The sequence below is a fragment of the Nicotiana tomentosiformis genome, chromosome 3 (genome assembly GCF_000390325.3).
Source record: "Nicotiana tomentosiformis chromosome 3, ASM39032v3, whole genome shotgun sequence".
Classification (NCBI taxonomy): domain Eukaryota; kingdom Viridiplantae; phylum Streptophyta; class Magnoliopsida; order Solanales; family Solanaceae; genus Nicotiana; species Nicotiana tomentosiformis.
In genome coordinates this window covers 124,845,836-124,867,933 of record NC_090814.1, presented here as the reverse complement: position 1 = coordinate 124,867,933, position 22,098 = coordinate 124,845,836, and the positions used below count along the sequence as shown (strand labels likewise).

General features: G+C 35.6%; 1 protein-coding gene across 1 annotated transcript; it reads left to right on the top strand.

Moving 5' to 3' along the window:
• The first annotated feature begins 11,185 nt into the window (after window positions 1-11,185).
• FUL2 (agamous-like MADS-box protein AGL8 homolog) lies at window positions 11,186-21,802 on the top strand. The gene is made up of 8 exons (XM_009627559.4): window positions 11,186-11,576; window positions 15,169-15,247; window positions 15,333-15,397; window positions 20,490-20,589; window positions 20,669-20,710; window positions 21,031-21,072; window positions 21,155-21,270; window positions 21,435-21,802. Exons 1-8 carry the CDS (start codon window positions 11,392-11,394, stop codon window positions 21,541-21,543), a joined length of 738 nt encoding a protein of 245 aa, XP_009625854.1. The 5' UTR covers window positions 11,186-11,391; the 3' UTR covers window positions 21,544-21,802.
• The last annotated feature ends 296 nt before the right edge of the window (window positions 21,803-22,098 follow it).

Genomic DNA, 22,098 nt, shown 5'->3' with positions numbered 1-22,098 from the left:
ATCGTGAATAACCTTATTTCTGATCCTATCTAACCTGGTGTGCTCGCACATCCATCGTAACATCCTCATCTCTACTACCTTCATCTTCTGGACAGGAATGATCTTGACTGGCCAACACTCAGCCCCATACAACATCGTTGGTCTGACCACCACTCTGTAGAACTTACCCTTAAGTTTTGGTGGCATCTTCTTGTCACACAAAATACCGGAAGCGGGTCTTCATTTCATCCATCCCGCCCCAATACTATGTGTGACATCTTCATCAATCTCCCCATCCCCCTAAATAATAGGCTCAAGGTACTTAAAACTTCCTCCCCTAGGAATAACCTGCAAGTCTAGCCTCACCTCCCCTTCCCCTCCTTGAGTCTCGCCACATAACTTACACTCCAAGTATTTTATCTTGGTCCTACTTAACTTGAAACCTTTAGATTCCAGGGTTTGCCTCCATACCTCTAATTGCGCATTGACACCGTCTCGCATCTCGTCAATCAATACAATATCATCTGCAAATAGAATGCACCACGACACCTCCCCTTGTATGAGGCAGGTTAGTACGTCCATCGTTAGAACAAATAAAAAAAGGCTGAGTGCTGACCCCTGATGCAACCCCATCATAACCGAAAAATGGTCCGAGTCCCTACCCATCATCCTCCCTCGGATCTTTACTCCATCATACATGTCCTTAATCAATCTAACGTAGGCAACATGTACACCTCTAGCCTCCAAACATCTCCACAGAACCTACCTCAGAACTTTATCGTATGCCTTTTCTAAGTCGATGAACACCATATGCAAGTCCTTCTTTCTCTCCCTATACTGTTCCATCAATCTCCGAACAAGGTGGATGACTTTTGTTGTCGAACGCCCCGGCATAAACCCAAATTGATTTTCGGAAATAGACACACTCTTCCTCACCCTTAGCTCTACCACTCTCTCCCAAACTTTTATAGTATGGCTAAGCAGCTTGATACCCCGATAGTTATTGCAATTTTGGATATCACCCTTATTCTTGTATACCGGAACTATCGTGCTATACATATATATACTTTACAGCTATCATATCTCATGTGTCAATTTAATGAGGTTTAGGTTTGTGTATTACTTGACCTATAGTATATTGCTAATGTTGAATTTAACAAGATTAAATGAACAAGTGGGAACATTTGGAAGTTTCCTTTTAGGAGGAAATTGGTAGATGTATTTTTTTCATGCATTTACATTGCATGATCACACTTATTGTGATGTCATGCATGACATTATTAAGGTCATTTCCCTTCTATAAATAACAAGGGTTTTGTTCATTTGTAAACATCTCTCACTTGCCTTCTTATCTCCTAAGGCATTTGAATCTTTTTTCTCTCTTGTATTTCACTTGTATTTTTGGAGTGAAATAAAGTTTGAATTGATTGTGTCCGAGGACTATGCAAAAATTAAATTTTGTCGAACCTCGTTAATTTCTGGTATTCTTTTTATTATTATCTCACTTATTATTTATTAGCTACCTTTAAATATAGTAGTTGTAATTTAATCACTCTCTATATATTCGGCTTCCACAACAATTGGTATCTGAGCCAAGGTTCTATCTGAGTATGCTCTGTGGTTGCAGCATAGTGTGAACTTTCACATCAGAAAAGAATTACTTTGGTGTTCTATAGTATCAGCAAATAAATAGTATCTCTATAGCAAAATGGGAGACAAGAAAAATGAAGACTCCACACCGAATGTCAAGAATTATGTCAAATGCAAAATTTGCAGTTGAAATTTTTGACACGTCAGGACATTTTGGGATATGGCAAGCTGATGTTTTTGATGTCCGTTTTCAACAAGGGCTAGATATTGCCATAGAAGAAAAAAACCAGACAATATCGGAGAAGAAGATTGAAAGATTATGAACCGCGTTGCTTGTAGTACCATTCGATCTTACCTCACAAGAGAATAAAAGTATCCATACACAAAAAAAACTTATGCAAGTAAATTGTGGAATGTATTGGAGGATAAATTCTTGAAGAAAAACAATCAAAACAAACTTTACATGAAAAAAGACTGTTACATTTCACATATGTTTCCAGTACTACAATAAATGATCATATCACCAGCTTTAATAAGTTGGCGACAGATTTGCAGAATATGGGCGTGACTTTTAGTGATGGAGATATGGCCTTAATGTTATTAAGTTCACCTCGAAACTACTCTACTTCATGGGAATGATGCAGTATCTCTCAAAGAAGTTTGTTCTGCCTTGTACAACTATGAACAAAGAAAGAGAGAAAAGCAAAAGAGTGGAGAAGGAGAAGCACTAGTCATGAGAGGTCATTTTAAAAACCAGATGAGAATGAAGAAAGGAAGATCGAAGTCAAGATCCAGACCCAGTAAATATGAATGCGCCTTTTGCCGAGAAAAGGGGCACTCGAAGAAAGACTGTCCAAAGTTAAAAAACAAGGCCAAACCTAACAATGGAAAGGCTGTCATGGATCCAAATGTAGCTTATTATGACGACTCTGATTTCTCACTAGTTATATAACTGAGCCACTCAAACCATGTGACATATGATTGATGGATTCAGCTTGTATCTATCATATGTGTTCCAACCGGGACTGGTTCGTTAATTTTCAAAAAGGAGAATGTGGAGTTATTCACACCGCAAATAACAATCCTCTTATCACATATGGTATTGGTTCAATATGATTAAGGATACATGATGGATTGATCAGAACATTAATAGATGTTCGATATGTACCGGAATTGAAGAAAAATCTCATTTTTATAGGAACCCTAGAGTCAAAGGGGCTCAAAGTCGTTACAGAAAATGGGGTAATGAGAATATGCTCCGGTGCACTAGTGGTAATGAAGGAAATTCGACGAAATAATAACATGTACCACTATCACGGTAGTACACTTATTGGGACAACAACAGTGACATCCAATGATGACAAGGAGGCAGAAGCAACCAAGTTATGGCGCATGTGCTTGGGACATGCTGGAGGAAAATCCTTGAAAATTTTATCAGATCAAGAATTGTTAATGTGATGACCCAAAATATCATCGTTAAAGTTAATAATTAATTTTATGGTCTAAGACCTCGAAAAGCACTATTTATCATTACTCGACTTGCGTGCGCAGTCCGTAAAACTTTTCGAAAAGTTTTAATGTGAAAAATGGATTAAAATATGAATTAGAGCTTTAAAACTCAATTGAGTTGATTTTGGTCAACATTTTGAGTAAACGGATTTGGATTAGTGTTTTGACAGTTTCGATAGGTCCGTATCATGATTTGGGACTTGGGCATATGCCCGGAATCAAATTTCGAGGTCCTTAGCCCGAGATATGAAATTTTGATAAAAAATTAAAGGTTTTAAAAGCTTAAGTCAAATAGTGACCAGATGTCGAATTATATGCAAATGACCTCAGAATAGAATTTTGATGATTCCAACAGCTCCGTATGGTGATTTTGGACTTAGGAGCGTAATCAGAATTTTATTTGGAAGTCCGTAGTGAAATTAGGCTTGAAATGGCTAAAACAGGAATTTAAGTTTGGAAGTTTGACTGGGAGTTGACTTTTTGATATCGTCGTCGGAATCCAGTTTCGAAAGTTTTCATAGCTCCATTATGTCATTTATGACTTGTGTGCAAAATTTGAGGTCAATAAGACTTGATTTGATAGGTTTCGACATCGAATGTAGAAGTTGGAAATTCTAAGTTTCATTAAGCTTGAATTGGAACATGATTCATGATTTTAGCATCGTTTTATGTGATTTGAGGTTTCAAATAAGTTCGTATGATATTTTAGGACTTGTTGGTATATTTGGTTGAGGTTCCGAGGGCCTCGGGTGAGTTTCGGATGGTTAACGGATCAAATTCGAACTTAGAAGAAATCTGGGAAAATTTCTATCTTCTGGTGTAATCGCACCTGCGAGAAATTGGCCGCAGGTGCGATGCCGCAGATGCGGCTCATGTTGCGCAGAAGCGTGAGGAAGGGCGCAGGTGCGGGCAGGCGCGCAGGTGCGATGGAACTTTCTGTACCTGCGAAGGCGCAGATGCGGTCCAAGGCTCGCAGATGCGAAGGCAGCTGGGTTCACTAATTTCCGCAGATGTGACGTTTCACCGCAGATGTGGGACCGCAGGTGCGAAAGTACTGGACAGTGTACAAAACAGAAAGGTCCGAGAAATTTTGTCATTTTTGACATTTTCAAAAGCGGGTGACGCGATTTTTTAGCGAGAATTCATAGGAAATCTTGAAGTAAGTCACATATGATCATTGTTAGTCAATTATATTGGATTATCATTGAATATTTCGAATAGATTACATATTTTTGAGGTGAAATTAGAGGATTTGGGCCTAGGAATTTCAAAATGAGAATTTGAGATTTGGAGGACAAGTTGATGTCAGATTTTGGTAAAATTAGTATGGGGACTCGTGGTTGAATGGGAGTTCATATTTCGTAACTTTCGTCGGATTCCGATACGTAGGCCCCACTGGGCATTTTTGAGTTAATTTCGAATTTTTATTGAAACAAATGTAGTATTTTCTTATGAAATTGATTCTATAATTTTTGAGGTAAGTGACTTGTCTAACCTTGTGGGGGGGAGGGAAATTTTCCCTAGGATTGATATTAATTGTAATGTGATAAAAGTCATGTACACGAGGTGACGAGTGTGTACACGGGTTAAATATGAAGGATTATATTTTTAAATTGTGTAGATCACTGTTGCATATTAATTAAATTATTAAATCTTGTTATATTCTCCATCATTGATTTAATTTATATACTTTAAATTTGCTTGGCCTTTTTCCTGCTAATCGTTTCACCTGTTTAGTTGGAACTTGGTTTCTTTTATTCTGTGCATTATTTGAAGGTTGATTTTCTTTGAAATAAATATTATTAATATGGAGTGTTTGACATTTTAAATTTGGTGTTGAAGCAACGTATTAAAGATTCTGAAATATTATTTTGCTGAATTATTTATTCCTCAATATTTTTGTGAGATTTTCGTACTTATTGTGATGGAGCCGTGAGTTTTTTATTTTGGAAAAATATTATTGATGATTTATTTTGGCATGAGCCGTGAGTTCTTTATTGTGACAAATATTGTTGTTGAATTATTTTGGCAAGTTAAATTATTTGAGCACTTGAGGTGCAAATTGTGATATATTGTGATATTGATACGCATGCGGTGGTGTAAGGTCTGGGTATTGAAACGCATACGGTGAGATAAGGGTGACTTGATACGCGTGGCTAGTAGGAGGATCTACTAAAAGTCATGCAGTGTGATAAGGATGACTAAAACGCGGGATGCTATTTCGGAAAAAATATTTTCTTTAAAATAAATTGTGAAGGCTCCCGCGGTGAGATAAGAAAACGAGATATTGTGAATTTATTTATGATTTGGGACTACGAGGCGGTACCTCGGGAGTGCCCTTGTTGATGTTGATTTATGGCCGTAGTTGCCTTTGATTTTGTTGTGATTTTTCTTAAAGTTGAAAAGAAATTTTATTTTGTTCCACGAGGTATTATTTGCCATTATTTGTGTAATTAAATGGTGACCTACTACTTGATTCATTTTCATTGTCATTTTATTTTATTATATTGTGAAACATTTACCATGCCATTTATTATTATTTTCCAGTAGGGCCTGACCTGACCTCGTCACTACTCTACCGAGGTTAGGCTTGGCACTTACTGGGTACCGCTGTGGTGTACTATGCTATGCTTCTGCATATATTTTTGTGCAGATCCAGGTACTTCTTACCAGCACAGGCATCAGTGAGTACCTGTGTACGGAGACTTCGAGGTATATCTTCCAGCGTCCGCAGACTCCGGAGTCCCCTTCTATTCTTGTTATGTTGCTTCTTTATTTTCTTAGACTTTGTTATATAGAGACATTGAGGATAAATTCTTAAAAGCTTGTGACTTATTTTTACCGGGTTTTGGGAGTTGTAATTATTTGAATTGTAGTTTATTTATTTCAGATATTTATGATTATTCTGCATTGATAGACTTACCTAGTCTTAGAGACTAGGTACCATCACGACCTCCTACGGAGGAAATTTGGGGTCATGACAGTTAAAAGGAGTACAGACTTGCAATTTGGAGTTTTGTGAGCATTGTGTCAAGGGAAAACAGACAAGGGTTAAATTTGGAACAACATTCCATAATACTAAAGCTATTTTGGATTATGTTCACTCGTATGTTTTGGGTGCTTCCAAAACACATTCATTACGAGGGAAACACTATTTTGTAACCTTTATTGTTGACTTTTCTCGGAGAGTCTGGGTGTATACTATGAAATCCAAAGATGAGGTGGTGGGAATTTTTCTCAAATGGAAGGCGATGATAGAGACTCAAACATGCAGAAAGATAAAGTGTCTTCGCACAGATAAAGGTGGAGAATACAAAAATGATCTTTACAATAAGATTTGTGAAAATGATGGCATTTTGAGACATTTCACCGTCAGAAATACACCACAACAGAATGGAGTGGCAGAACATATGAACGGAACTTTGCTGGAGAAGGTTTGGTGTATGTTGTCCAATATTTGCTAGGGCAAAGAATTTTGGGCTAAGACAATAACATATGCATGCCACCTCATTAATCGTCTACCATCTGCTGCTATTGGTGGCAAGACATCATTTAAAAAATGGTATGAAAAACCTGCTGAAGATTATAATTTTTTGCATGTGTTTTGCTCAATTGCGTACTATCATGTGAAAGAGTCAAAATTGGATCTGAGAGCAAAGAAAGTTATATTTATGAGGATTACTTCTGGAGTCAAATGATACCGATTATGGTGTCCAGAGATAAGAAAAATTGTATTCAGCAGAGATGTTACCTTTGATGAATCTTCCAAAACAGATAAGGTGACAGTTAAAGATGTCAAACAAATTGATGGTATTTCAAAGCAAGTGGAGTTTGAGGGAAAATTAATTTTTCCAAAACATAGAGAAAACGAGGAAACAATAGAAGATTTTTTCCTCAAATTGAAGAAGAGTAAGTAGAGAGGGAGATTCCAATTCAGGAACCTCAACAACAACCAGCAAGCCAAAAGAACAATAAAGAAACTTGTTCGTCTCATAGAAACGATGGCTTGTGCAGCCTCAATTGTAGCTGATGGAGTTCCTACCACCTATAAAGACTCAGTCCAAAGTTCAGAAGAAGATAAGTGGAGGATTGCCATGAATGAAGAAATGCAGTCCCTTCATCAGAATCGTACATGGAAATTGACCAATCTCCCAATGGGCAAGAAAGCAAATAGGTGCAAATGGGTATTTACAAAGAAAGAAGGATTTCCTAACCAAGAAGATGTTTGCTACAAAGCAAGATTGGTGTCCAAAGGGTACACTCAAAAGGAGGGAGTTGATTACAATGAGATATTTTCTCTAGTTGTGAAACACTCTTCCATTAGAGTTTTGTTGGCTTTGGTAGCACAGTTGAATTTGAAACTAGTTCAGTTAGATGTAAAAACTGCATTTTTGCATGGAGGCTTGGAAGAGGAAATCTATATGACTCATCCGGAAGGATTCAAAGTTGATGGAAAGGAAAATATGATGTGCAAACTTGAAAAATCGTTATATAGATTGAAACAATCTTCTAGACAATGGTACAAACGATTTGACAAGTTTATGTTGTGGCGGAAGTATAGAAGAAGCAAATACGATCATTGTGTCTACTTGAGCAAACTTGAAGACGGATCTTTCATATATCTTCTCCTATACGTTGATGATATGTTGATAGCTTCCAAAAGTCAAGACAAAATTAAGAAGTTGAAGATTCAACTAAGAAAGGAGTTTGAGATAAAGGATTTGGGTGAGGAGAAGAAAATTCTTGGCATGGAGATAAAAAGAGATAGACATTCAAAGAAACTCTATCTATCTGAGAAAGAATACTTGAAAAGAGAAATAGATCAATTTGGCATGAATGAGAACACGAAGTCGGTTAGCACTCCGCTTGCTCCTCACTTTAAGCTTAGTATTGCTATATCGCTGAAAAATAAAGTTGAACGAGAGTATATGTCAAGAGTACCATATGCGAATGTCGTTGGTAGTTTGATGTATGCAATGGTTTGCACAAGACCTGATATTTCACATGCTATCGGAGTTGTAAGCATGTATATGCATGATCTAGGAAAGGAGCATTGGCAAGTTGTGAAATGGATTCTACGGTATATTCGTAATACTGTAGATGTTGGATTGATTTTTGAGAAAGAAGATAGTCAATATCTGATTGGATATTGTGACTAAGATTATGCAGGTGATTTGGAAAAGCGTAGATCAATTACTAGTTATGTTTTCACTTTTGCAAATGCACCGGTTAGTTGGAAGTCTACTTTACAGTCAACGATTGCTTTGTCTAGGCCGAGTACATGGCAATTACGGAGGCTGTAAATGAGGCAATTTGGCTTCAAGGGTTGCTTAAAGAGCTTGGTATTGGTCAAGAAAGCATCACACTATTTTGTGATAGTCAAGGTGCTATCCAATTAGCAAAAAACCAGGTTTATCATGCAAGGACAAAGCACATTGATGTTCGATATCACTTTGTACGAGATATTATAGAAGAAGGTGGAGTCACAGTGCATAAAATTCGGACTACAGACAACCCTGTCGGTATTCTAACAAAAGTAGTGACTGCGATCAAGTTTCAACATTGTTTGAACTTGATCAACATTGTTGAACTTTGAAGATTGAAGTTGAAGACACAATCAAAACTTATCAGTGAGAGAAAATTGAAAGAGTGAAATCTTGCCAAGGTAGAGATTTGTTGAATTTGACAAGATTAATGTGAACTAGTGTGAACATTTGGAAGCCTCCTTTTAAGAGGAAATTGGTAGATGCATTTTTTCATGCATTTACATTGCATGATCACACTTATGGGTCGTTTGGTAGGAGGTATTAGAAAAAATAATGTAAGCATTAGCTCTGTGCATTACTAATACATTGTTTGGTATATTTTTCCAACCTGTGTATAACTAATACTTGTATTAGTAATACACCATACTTGGTATTATCCTATGTATAAGCAATGCATAGAAAACCATGACATTAGTAATGCAAGGGTTATTAATACTTGCATTAACATGATTAAAGACCTAATTGCCCCCTCAAATCCCTAAAAACCCATCTTAAATACTTTCTCCCATATTATTAGCAAGCAGACTCTCTGTACGCTTTGGATCACAGGTGAATGCAGCCAAACTTGTTATAGCTTGATACTTTGATACTACTATTTTATTTTTTTGCATTATTATTTTTGTACTAACTTAAAAGAAAATAATTTTTTATTATGTTATCCATGTAGTTAATTGTTATATCTAAAGTTGAAAATTATGGAGGGTACTTTTGTAAACATCCAATTTTGTAATATTTTAATACACCCAACCAAACAATGGATAAAAAATAATCTCAGCATAACTAATGTCAGCATTACTAATACCATCATTACTAATACCAACATTATTAATACACTCTATTCAGCACTATTCTTATACCTCCTACCAAACGACCCCTTAATGTGATGTCATGCATGACATTATTAAGGTCATTTCTCTTCTATAAATAGCAAGGGTTTTGTTCATTTGTAAATATCTCTCACTTGCATTCTTATCTACTAGGGCATTTGAATCTTCTTTCTCTCTTGTAGTATTTCACTTGCATTTTTAAAATGAAATAAAGTTTGAGTTGAATGTGTCCGAAGACTAGGCAAAAATTAAATTTTGCCGAACCTCGTTAATTTATGGTATTCTTTTTATTATTGTCTCACTTACTATTTATTAGTTACCTTTAAATATATTAGTTGTGATTTAATCGCTTTCTATATATTCGACTTCCGTAACAGTTAAATTAGTGATAATGAAAGATAAAATTAAAATTATGGTTAATAAGTTAGTAGAAATATTATTGTTAAATAATTTGAAACATACCAAAGTAAAAAGAGCACTGCATAGAAGTAAAAAAACAGGGAGAGCGAATATTCATCTAACTATAGTTTGAGAAAAGTTAATCATTAGAAATTCACGTCGTTGCTTGTTGTGTTTAATTAGGAAAAATCTAAGAAGAAAATGTCATCATTGCACAAAATTAACACTCTGATACGTGCCTAAAGAGGGTGAAACTGATGAGTGAAAGAAAAATCCCGCTAAAGAAAAATCCCGCTAAAATAGCTGCTACAAACCCTTGCGGTTGCCCAGTTGATTTGGATGGTGGTCGGATTACCTTGGATCGAATTCCCCCTCAATGATTTTTGGGTTGAGCCTGTCGCACAGGACTTGCTTAGTGCGGTTTACATCCCCGTGTGGTTTGCATGTTATTACACAGAGGTTACCCGGTGCGCACATAATGCTCACCACAGAGTTCTCATCCGAAGGACAGAGGCTACAGCAGAGGTTGTAGCGGCCGCAGGTCTCCATCTTAAAAAAAAAAAAAAAAAGAAGAAAAGAGTAGAAGGTAGAATAAAATGTACTAAGAATACTCAAAATAAGCATAGTCAAAATATTCAGACTCCTTAGTCCTTCCTAGTTCCTCCACAAACCTATTTAATTTGAACTTTAAACTTTTAAGGGGTGGTATGGACGAGAGATAAGTTATTTGTGGATTAATAATATAGAGATAAATTAATAGTGCAATAGATTATTATTAGACGGTATTATTTCTTGTACAATGTATAATTTAAAATATTTACTTTCTTTATTTTATAAAAGATTGTTTAGCACATAGGGGTTATTTTGATCATTTTAGTTGTTTTAATTCATGTATTATTACTAATCTCATATTCTTATTTAACCTTCTATCCCACATAAAACAACACATAAATTTCTGCATATATTATATTGGTATTATTATGCTTGAAACAAAATGGACAACCAAACACTGCATGATTAAGAATATACATGTATAAGAATCTAACCAAACGTTGCATATCTTGTGCAGAATTTTATAATAAATGAATTATCACATCTTATACTTTGGAAACCAAAGGAGCACTTCACTTACTATTTGGCGTGGTCGCCGTCACCATCATCCGAATATAATCGGACAGAAAATGAAAAATTAGATCCTTTTGTCCGTACATTCCACAACCCCACACGCACGGCTTTTGTCTACAGTACTCAAAACTTGTGGTCTCTACTTCGACACTAACGACTCAACAGTATCCTCCTCCAATCATAAATCGACAACTTATTTGACGAAACCACTCTGGTATTTGCCCATACCATTCATTTCCCTCCTCTCCTCCTATCTGGGATCCTTCCACTTCCCAATAACGATACAATTTTTCTTTACATCTGCACAACCATTTCATTTACCAAAGAGAGAAATATTGAGATAAAACACCCTATCACTCTTCTGCAGTATAGTAGTACTCTTCTTTTTCTGTCTGAAAATTAAGTAAATTTTAATAATGGGGAGAGGAAGAGTGCAACTGAAGAGAATTGAGAACAAGATCAATCGACAAGTCACCTTCTCAAAAAGACGATCTGGTTTGCTCAAGAAAGCTCATGAGATCTCTGTACTTTGTGATGCTGAGGTTGGTTTAATTGTTTTTTCTACAAAAGGCAAACTCTTTGAGTATTCCACCGATTCTTGGTACGTTTCTTGCTATTTATTCAGTCTTTGCAATTAATATCTTTTGTGTACTTTTACTATATGCTCTACTCCGTTTTCTCTTCTTGATCTTTAGTTCTATACCCCTATTTCTTGATAATTTAATAGTGTTCTTTTTTTAAAAAAAAATTCTCTTCTCCACATTCTTTTGATTTTTCAGATCTTAGTTGTTCGTTGTTTTCCTTTAATTCTCTTTTGTTAGATTGGTTGAAGTTTATGCTCCATAAACTCGCTATTTCTTGACTGCATGCATAGTTTATTAAATTTTCGAGAGCTTAAACCCATTCTTTCTCGTTTTGTTTCTGAAAGAAGCATTGCCATAACAGATCTCTTTGAAAACAAGAATAGTGCAGAATTATAAGCCGAATTAATACTTGAGCTTCTCTTCTGTTACTCCTTATGTTTTTCAACCCTTTTGCCTTTTTTTCACCAACACACCACCTAATTATTTAGGAAAAGTTTAAGCAGGTGGTACTACTTGAATACTTCCATGCGCACCTAAGACAACTGGCCTAGGGAAGTGTAGAAACAAAAATAACGTACGTAGAACTGGAACAGAAGTCATTTCAGTTACAGAAAGCAACTATGTTTATGCGAGGCTAATTAATCTGCGTGTTTCTCTTTTAGTATTTAACTAAGCACTTGAATCCTGTAAAGGCAAAATTAAAGTCTCTAATAAAAGTCTGCAATAAGTTTGATGTCAAATATAGTCTTCTTTTTGAAGCCAAGTACTCTCTATTTAACTTTTAAAGGCACGATGTACTCATGGTCCAGTGGTTCTCAGCCTTTTATACAATAGTCTTTTTTGTATTTACCGGGGGTATGTGGGGAGCTACAAGCATGAACTAAAAGATCGAATATATGAGTTTAGAGTATATAGCTTTAGATGATAACAAGAGAAATGAACTTGAATATATGAGTTTAGAGTTATGAACGTTTAACTTTTGCAATGGGGGGAAAAATTATTTATGCAAACAATATAATATGAAATTAAGCTTAACTAATTATCAACTTAACTATTAATTAGAAGATACAAGTTCAGCAGCTATTCATGTTTTTAAAACTCGCTGTTCATATCTGTGGATTTGGGGGTAGAGAAACTTACATTGGGGGGGGGGGGGGGGGTAGAGAAACTTACTTGACAAACAAGTTTTTATAACGATCTCAACATAAAGTAATTATAAAAAAAAAACATAAAGCAAAAAATGCATTCTAAATACTCATCCGTCTCAATTTAGATGTAATTTTTTTGTTTGAGCAGGATATTATCCTACACATTTAACTTTCTATAGTTACATGAGAGTGCAAAATGTATATATTGGTAACTTCTTTTGGAGAATTCAAATCTTTTTAACATAAAAAGGGTCTACGCCTTTTAATATTGCAAAAGCATTGAATTGAGTTGATATTCTGGGATGATTCTAAATGTAAAGTAAATTATTCATTAAGACAATAGTGCTAGTTAGCATGTGTAGAACAATCTTCCTTTCTATTTGTCTAATCTTCTTATAATTCTTCTTTTATGTATTCATTTCTCATTTCCTTTTTCGCATTCTACGTTTAATATAACATATTGATAACTTTCTGAGAAGGAAGAGTATATGATCAAGCATGGTTTATTAACCACCTGAAATCCATTCCTCTAACTCAGTCTCTTGGTGTGTGAACAAGTTAATGAGATCATAATGTTTGGATTATAATACGAGTATTAAATAATGATAAGATTATTTAATGGATATGCTTTTATTTGGTAGATATTTATTTAATTAGACAAGAATGATATATACGAGATATAATATAGAACATGTATTTAGTTTGATAAACTAAAGGGATAAACTTTTATTTTCAGTTTTAATTTTGATTTTCTCAAAGGAATATGAGAGGACATCTTTGTCATTTTATTTAATTATTTTTTCTCGGAATTAATCCCCCATATGGGAGGACATCTTCTCGTGTTTGTCGTATATGCTGCTAGGGTTCTATTCTCTCGCTTGATTTATAGCTAGTTTTCTTTTGTTGCTTTGTTTCCCTTTGGAAAAAATTCTCATATTTTATCCGTTATTGTTATTCATTATTTTTATAACCAAGCACGATCCTTTGAGGATAGAAAGGCTTGTTTTTTCGCTTGTTTCGCCTTAGTCATCTCCTTTTTATTTTCTCTCTTTTTCTTGAAACCCTAGGGCGGATGACAGGACCCAGTTCCCCAACTTACCATGTAGCCCAAGTTCTGGGGACCTTTGTACCCTAACTCGCGTTGTTCCCTCCTAATTGTAACATACTGTAGTTGATTGTTTGAGTTTTTGATTCCTTCTATTCTTTTCGACGTCTTTGTGCTTCTAAATTTTACATCATGTTCTTGCAACTTCTGAGTGGTCTGTGTATATATTGCCCCTAACAATTTTAGGCCGTACTACTTTCTTTTCTTTTTTGTGTATTTTTTGTCTGACAAATCTTCTAGAGTCTAGATATATAGGGGCATTTTCATAGAAAAATTAACCATATTATCCAATGATTACCTATCACCAAGCAAGGGATAAAGTTTCTATCCTAGATTTAGTCTCTAATATCCAAAAGAATTTAAGTTATATACATTATTCTTAACTTAATCAATAATATCTCACGATATTGTTTTCCATTACTCCTATCCCAACTATATTCGATCCCTTCCCAAAAGAAAAGGAAAAAAATAACAATAATGACCCGGTAAAATCCCATAAAGTGGGGTCTGGGGAGTGTAGTGTGTACACAGACCTTACTCATATCCCGTAGGGAATATTTCAGAGTCGCCTTAGGTTTTTAAGGTAAGCCAACTCTAAGATATTTTTGTTTGGGTAGGTAAAAGAACTAGGAACAAGAATGGACCTTAATTTCCTAATGATGGTGGGAACGGCATTTTGTTTGTTTGGAATCTAGTTAATGGCATACTTTTCCTGGCCCTTGGAAACAATGGCATCATGAAACGATTTTCCTTAGGGAAAATACTGGAAATATAGTGTATTTGCAGAAAATACCTATGGATAAGTGCAAAAACGAACATTAGAATTAGAATGATGGTGTGAACGAATGAGGAACATGAATAGTGACAAGTGACAACTTCGCTGAAGAATTGGACGACATTGCAATTATCCAAGGGTGTGACCTAATAACCAATAAGGTAGTTGCAAAATTTAAAGATAAAGGTTCAAATCTTGATGGAGATAAAAAAAATATTAGATAATTTCTTCCGATTTGCCTAAGCATTGGTTGCCAACATTGTCTAGTATCTCTGCAGGTAGAAGGTATTAGGTATCTGGTGAAATAGCCGCGTGCGCGGGCTGGGGCACCACTGATGTAAAAAGAAGTTTAACACTCTATTATCCAGAATTTTAGTATTTTCATTTTGAACCAATGTCTTGAGAACTTTGTTACACAAATATTTGCTTTTATAATAACTTCTATCGTTGATTACCCAATTCTGTATATAATTCTCACCTTTTCTTTTAAATCACGTTCAAATGCATTAAATCTTTTACTGATATAAATTTTCAAATCGATGGTCTTATTATTACCCCCTCTTTTTTTAATCTGGTATCAGCATGGAAAGGATTCTTGAAAGGTATGAAAGGTACTCATATGCTGAGAGGCAGCTTACTACTACTGATCATGAAACCCCGGTATGCCTAAGTCTCAAGTTTTTATTATTTTGCTTCCTATAGTGGACTTAGGTATCAAAATTTGGGAGAACTTAATTTTGTGCAGGGGAGCTGGACTTTGGAACATGCTAAGCTTAAGGCAAGAATTGAGGTTTTGCAAAGAAACCAAAGGTATACTACATTCCCTTCGGTGGTCAATAACTGTATTTGATATTGTTGGGAAAAATAATAATCCCGCCCAGGAATAATATCTACGGTAAATAACAATAACACAAAAGAGTAACAAAGACACCAAATTTTTTAACGGGGTAAAATACAATACACAAGCGGAACAGTATTACCACTATAATATTACAACTTAGTAGTGTCAAGAGACTACTACAACTTCGAAAGAAATAACACTCTTTATTTTAAACACCTCCTTACAATATTACTCACACTCACTATTTATCTCACAGACTACAATCTGTGGATTACTCTCTCTAACTTCAGTTGCTTGTCTCTCGTTTTGGTGTGTTTTAAGAAGTGAGAGAGCTCCTCCTTTTATAGGAGTAAAATATGTAGCCTTCAAGAATACTACAGGAGATGTATTAATCTCTTCCACTTATTTCCAAACTTTGGCTCCAAGAAAAAGTTGCCAGCCAAGTTTTATTTCATAGGCACATGCCTATTTTGGTGGTATGGACTCCCTTAATTTTGATTTTTCTTTTTCATTCCAAGTCTTGATTTCAATCTTTAAAAATCTTCAAACTTAAAAGGCTTTGTAAAGATATCCGCAGCTTGATCATGAGACTTAACATATTTGAGTTCGGCTTCCTTCTTAGCAATGCATTCTCTGATAAAGTGATATCTTGTATCTATATGCTTGCTTCGATCATGTTACACTAGATTCTTTGCAAGTGCTTGTGCGGATTTGTTGTCAATACAAATCTTTGTAGCTTCTATCTGTTGTAAATTGAGCTCCTTAAATAATCTTTTCAGCCAAATAACATGACATGTACAGGAAGTTGCTGCTATATATTCAGATTCACAAGTTGAGAGAGTAACATTTGATTGTTTCTTTGAACTCCAAGAAATAACAGAATCACCCAAGAAAAATACAAAATCAGTTGTGCTTTTTCTATCATCACTATCTCTCGCATAATCACTATCACAAAATCTCACAAGGTTGAAATCACTAGAAAAAGAGTAAAATAGCCCAAAATCAATCGTACCTTTTAGGTAACGAGTATTCTTCTAGCGACTTTCAAGTGAGTGGAGTTAGGAGCTTCCATGAAGCGACTTACTACTCCAACTGCAAAGAGTATATTTGGCCTGGTACAAGTCAAGTACCTCAAACTTCTCATAAGACTTTTGAAAAATGTGGGATCTACTTTTTCTCCTTCATCAAATTTGGACAATTTTATCCCGCTCTCCATTGGCGTGTTCACAGGGTTGCAATCGAGTATGTTGAACTTCTTCAATATCTCTTTTGTATAGCTTTCTTGAGAGATAAAAATTTCATCCTCTATTTGCTTCACTTCTAGGCCCAAGTAGTATGACATGAGCCCTATATCCGTCATCTCGAACTCACGGGGTATATCTTTCTTAAAAGCTTCAAACAAACTTGGGTTATTACCCGTGAAAATAAGATCATCAACATAGAAACAAACAAGCAAGATATCTCTATTAGTATGAACTTTAAGATAAAGAGCATATTCATGGAGACAACGAGTAAACCCATTGTTTTGAAAATACTTATCGATACAACTATTCCATGCCCGTGGGGCTTGCTTCAATCCATATAAAGCTTTCTTCAACCGCAATACTTTATCTTCATAGTTTTTGACCACAAATTCCAGTGGTTGTTCAACATAAACTTCTTCAAGATAGCCATTCAAGAAAGCTAACTTGACGTTTAGTTGATGGATCTTCCACTTTATTTGCGCCGCCAAAGAGATCAACAAACGAATTGTCTCTATGCGGGCAACATGTGCATAGACTTCTTCATAGTCAATGTCTTGCCTTTGCTTGTAGCCTTTAGCCACAAGTCATGCCTTGTATCTCTTCACTTCTCTATCAGCATTCTTCTTTGTCTTGTATACCCATTTCACTCCAATTGCTCGTTGTCCATTGGGAAGAGTTATTAACTCCCAAGTGTTGTTCTTCTCTATTGACTCGATATCCTCCTCTATGACTTGTCTCCAGATTTTATCTGTAATAGCTTCATCAAATTTTATTGGTTCACTATCGGCAAAGAGACAACATAAAAAAAATCAAAATTAGTAACTTTTTCTGTGTCCTCATAGAGCTCTTGAATATTCCTCATCCTTTGCGGTTGTACATTTGAACTTTCTTGAGAAGAAGGAGATGCAATATTGGTTGGAGAAGGAGGCGGAGTTGTATCATGCACAGGTTCCACAGTCTCTAGTTCTTCTTTATCACCAAAGTATGGAAGAAAATCATATGAAGTTTCTTACTGAGCTTCCGAATTCCATGCCAATTCTTCATCGAATTCAACATCGCGACTTACCACCACTTTGTCGTTACTTGGGTTGTATAACTTGTAGCCTTTTGAACTCGTATCATAGCCAACAAACACATGCTTGACACTTCGATCGTCAAGCTTTGCTCTCCCTTGTTGTGGCACATGAGCATAGGCTATGCTCCGAAAGATTCTCAAGTGCTTAATACTTGGCTTTCTTCTACTCCATGCTTCTTGAGGGGTTTGACCTCTAACATTTCTTGTTGGAGATCTGTTGTTCAAATAAACTGCATAAGAAACAACTTTGGCCGAAAATTCCCTGGGCATACTTTTAGCTTTTAACATACATCTAACCATGTTAAGAATCGTTCGATTCTTTCTCTCTGCAACTCCATTTTGTTTAGGTGAATAAGCTACCGTTAGAGGGCAACGAATTTCATGAGACTGACAGAAGTTATTAAATTCTTTTGAAGTGAATTCACCTCCTCTACCGGACCTTAAAGCTTTTATTTCATAGCCATTTTTTTTCTCCACAAGTACTTTGAATTTTTTAAAAGCAGCATAAGCTTCAAATTTTTGGTTTAAGAAATAAACCCAAGTCTTTCTACTAAAGTAATCAATGAAGAGAAGAAAGTATTTACTTTTACCAAAGTAAGGTGGATTGTTTGGCCCACACACATCAGTGTGAACAAGTTGGAGTGGCATGGTTGCTCCTGACATGGACTCCTTCGGAAAATTCCTTCTTGCATGTTTTCCAAGAAGACAAGCTTCACACAATTGATTGGGATGGTTGATTGATGGTATCCCATGCACTATGTCCTTTTCTCCCATTGATTTGAGCGCTTCAAAATTCAAGTTCCCAAATCGCATGTGCCAACATCATGATTCATCTTGCACATTAGCCTTCAAACACTTTGCATCAATTGTCTTAAGATTCAGAGAAAACAATCTATTATTTGCCATATGCACTTTAGCAATTAGAATTTCACTTGTATCTCTAAGCCAAAGATGCATATTTTTCTTGTGAATATCATATCCCTTTTCAAGAAATTGTCCCAAACTCAAAATATTACTTTTTAATTTTGGCACATAATAAACCTCTTGAATTAACTTGTGGCCACCATTTTTACAGGAGATGAGAATCGTATCTATTCCTTTGATTTGAATCTTTGAGGTATATCCAAAGGATACATTATCTCTCACCGTCTTATTGATCTTCTCAAACTTCTCTTTGCATCCACACATATGATTGCTTGCTCCATTGTCCAAATATAACGAGCTACAATCATCCCTATCTTCTTCCTTGAGTGCCAACAATAATGTCTAACTCATCTTCTTCTTTCTTGTTCTCAAGAAGGTTAGCTTTCTCTTCACCAAATTTATGGATAATTATAACACTCAATTTTTTGATATGTCATACCTTTATCCATTATTTTCTTGATTGTAACTATGTCATCTTCCTCCTCTTTGTCCACGACATGACCTCTGAATATTTGGTGAATTTTAACTTCATTGTTGAAATTGTTACCACTACTTCTTCCTATTCCATGACCATCACGGCCTTGTCCCCGTCTGTTTCCTCGATAGCTCTTTTCACCTTCATAATCCTTGAAGGATGCTCCAATAGTACTTCTTGTTTCCTTTTGTTCTTTTCTTCGTGGGCCTGTAAAGAACCCTCCAATTGCTCCACCATCATAGAGTCTAAATCTTTAGACTCCTCAATAGCACACACCACAAAATCAAATTTAGGTGTTAAAGTGCAAATGATCTTTTCTACCACACGGACATCTTCTATGTCCTCCCCGTATCTTGTTAATTGATTCACAATAGCCTTCACTTTTGAACAATAATCCGAAATGCATTCAGATTCTTTCATTTTTAATACTTCAAAATCAGCCCTTAGAATTTGAAGTTTTACCTTCCTCACCTTGTCAACTCCTTGGAGAGAATTTTATAAAATCTCCCAAGCTTCCTTTGAGGTGGTAGCATCCGCTACCTTCTCAAACATGGCATCATCCAAACATTGGTGGATGAGCATGAGAGCTTGTTGATCCTTCTTCCTTGTCTTTGCCAAGACATCTTTTTTATTTTGAGGCAGAGCTTCCTCATTATCGGGTTTTACATACCCCGTCTACGATTTTTCACACATCTTGGGAGCCAAGAATGACTTTCATGCGTAGATACCATTTCTCATAATTATCTTTTATGAGACATGGGTACTGAAAAGACAACGGACCATTATTTGCCATGTCTCTGATATCACGTTGTTGGAAAAAATAATAATCCCACCCAGGAATAATAGTCACGATAAATAACAATAACACAAGAGAGTAACAAAGACACAAAATCTTTTAACGGTGTAAAATACAATATCCAAGTGGAGTAGTATTACCACTATAATATTACAACTTAGTAGTGTCAAGAGACTACTACAATTTCGAAAGAAATAACACTCTTTATTTTAAACACTTCACTACAATATTCCTCACACTCACTATTTATCTACAGACTACAATCTGTGTATTACTCTCTTTAACTTCAGTTGGTTCTCTTTCGTTTTGGTGTGTTTTAAGAAGTGAGAGAGGTCCTCCTTTTATAGGAGCAAAATACGTAGCCTCCAAGAATGCTATAGGAGATGTATTAATCTCCTCCACTTATTTCCAAACTTTAGCTCCAAGAAAGAGTTGTCAGCCAAGTTTTATTTCACAGGCACATGTCTATTTTGATGGGATGAACCCCACAGATATATCAAGTCACTTCTAGAAAATGAACTAGCCCGTCTTAATAATTAATTTACAGGCATTATGCAGGAGAAGATTTGGACTCATTAAGTATGAAAGAGCTGCAGAATCTTGAGCACCAGGTCGATTCTGCTTTAAAGCACATTCGATCAAGAAAGGTAGAGAAGCACATCAATCATATTTATAGTTTTAAACATATCTGGAGTTTGTTCTAACTGAAAAACCTTTTGCTTGTAGAATCAATTGATGCATGAATCCATTTCTGAGCTGCAAAAGAAGGTGAGAAGCTTATGCTTTAAAGAGATTAATTTTCTTAATCTCTTTGAAATGCAATATTGGGTAATCTCATTAACATAATTCACTGGTTTCAAACTAGTGTTTATGATCAACAATCCAATTTCTATAAAATTAAAATAGGGAAATTTCATTGCATGATCAGAAGGGGGGAGCCAGGAGTTCAATATATATCATGGTTTCTGAATTTTAGAACGACGACTTCAAGTGCAAATAACTGTATTCTAAATTTAATATTTAAAGAATTTATTAACACAAATTTGAGCAAATAAGTTGTGCTGTAACATTCCTTTTGGATGGCACAGGACAAGGCATTGCAAGAGCAAAACAACAAGCTCTCGAAGCAGGTAGTAATTATTTTTTAAAATGTCTACGTCTTAATCCAAAATAAGGGCATTATTTGTTGTAACTTTAGAATTGGTTGAAAAGGTGAAAGAAAGGGAGAAAGAGCTGGCTCAGCAGACTCAGTGGGAGCAACAGAGCCATGATCATCTCAACTCATCTACATTCGTTTTGTCACAGCCCTTGAGCTCTCTTCACCTTGGGTATATATCTTACTGCTAGCTAGCTTTCAGTTTCTGTCTTGGAACAAGCTTATTAATTATGGAAGTGCCAGAATCTCATGTAGCAACCATTTCATTAATATTGTCAAGTGCCAAAAACTTATGAACATGTAATTTATAATGTTGATCGGACGTGAAAAATGCAGGGAAGCGTACTCAACTGCAGGAGACAACGGAGAAGTTGAAGGATCATCGCGGCAACAACAACAGAACACTGTAATGCCGCCATGGATGCTTCGCCATCTTAATAACTGATACTAATCAAGTATTATAAGCGTGAAGCGATCAATATTATGCTATGGTTTGTCGTCTACGGGTTAGGAAGAATATGTACATATATGTTATCAAACAAACACAACTTTTATCCTAATTAATTAAGTATGTATATGTGGTGCTGTATTACAATATTCAGAAATATATATAATGTAGTACCATATCATCCTCGCCTTGGATATTTAGGCTTTAAACTTCTTACGACTCCTATTTATTATAATTGTTCCATACATTATAGTGACGAGAATGTGGTATTAGTTTATTGAAGTAGTGTGTGTATTTCCTTGTCTTCGTCGAAGGTATATATGGATTGGCCTTTCTTGTCAGATTGCTTCTTAATAATTGGAGTAGATTTTCGACAGCAATGACAAAGCGAATACTGATTGCTTTTAAAAATATAAACATAGTTTCATCAAACAGCAAAGGAATAAATTATATATAGAGAGAGTGTGTGCGCGTGCACGTCGATATACGGCTCCATCAGATGTTGTACAGGTAGACCTTAATTCAAGAAGTGCTCAGCGATTAAAGGGATTC

Bases quoted from the DNA above. Each gene is read 5' to 3' on its own strand.
- FUL2 (XM_009627559.4), top strand. From the start codon at position 11,392: ATGGGGAGAGGAAGAGTGCAACTGAAGAGAATTGAGAACAAGATCAAT. The intron at 15,248-15,332 runs GTATGCCTAAGT...AATTTTGTGCAG, and splicing joins CTACTGATCATGAAACCCCG to GGGAGCTGGACTTTGGAACA. The intron at 21,271-21,434 runs GTATATATCTTA...TGAAAAATGCAG, and splicing joins TTGAGCTCTCTTCACCTTGG to GGAAGCGTACTCAACTGCAG.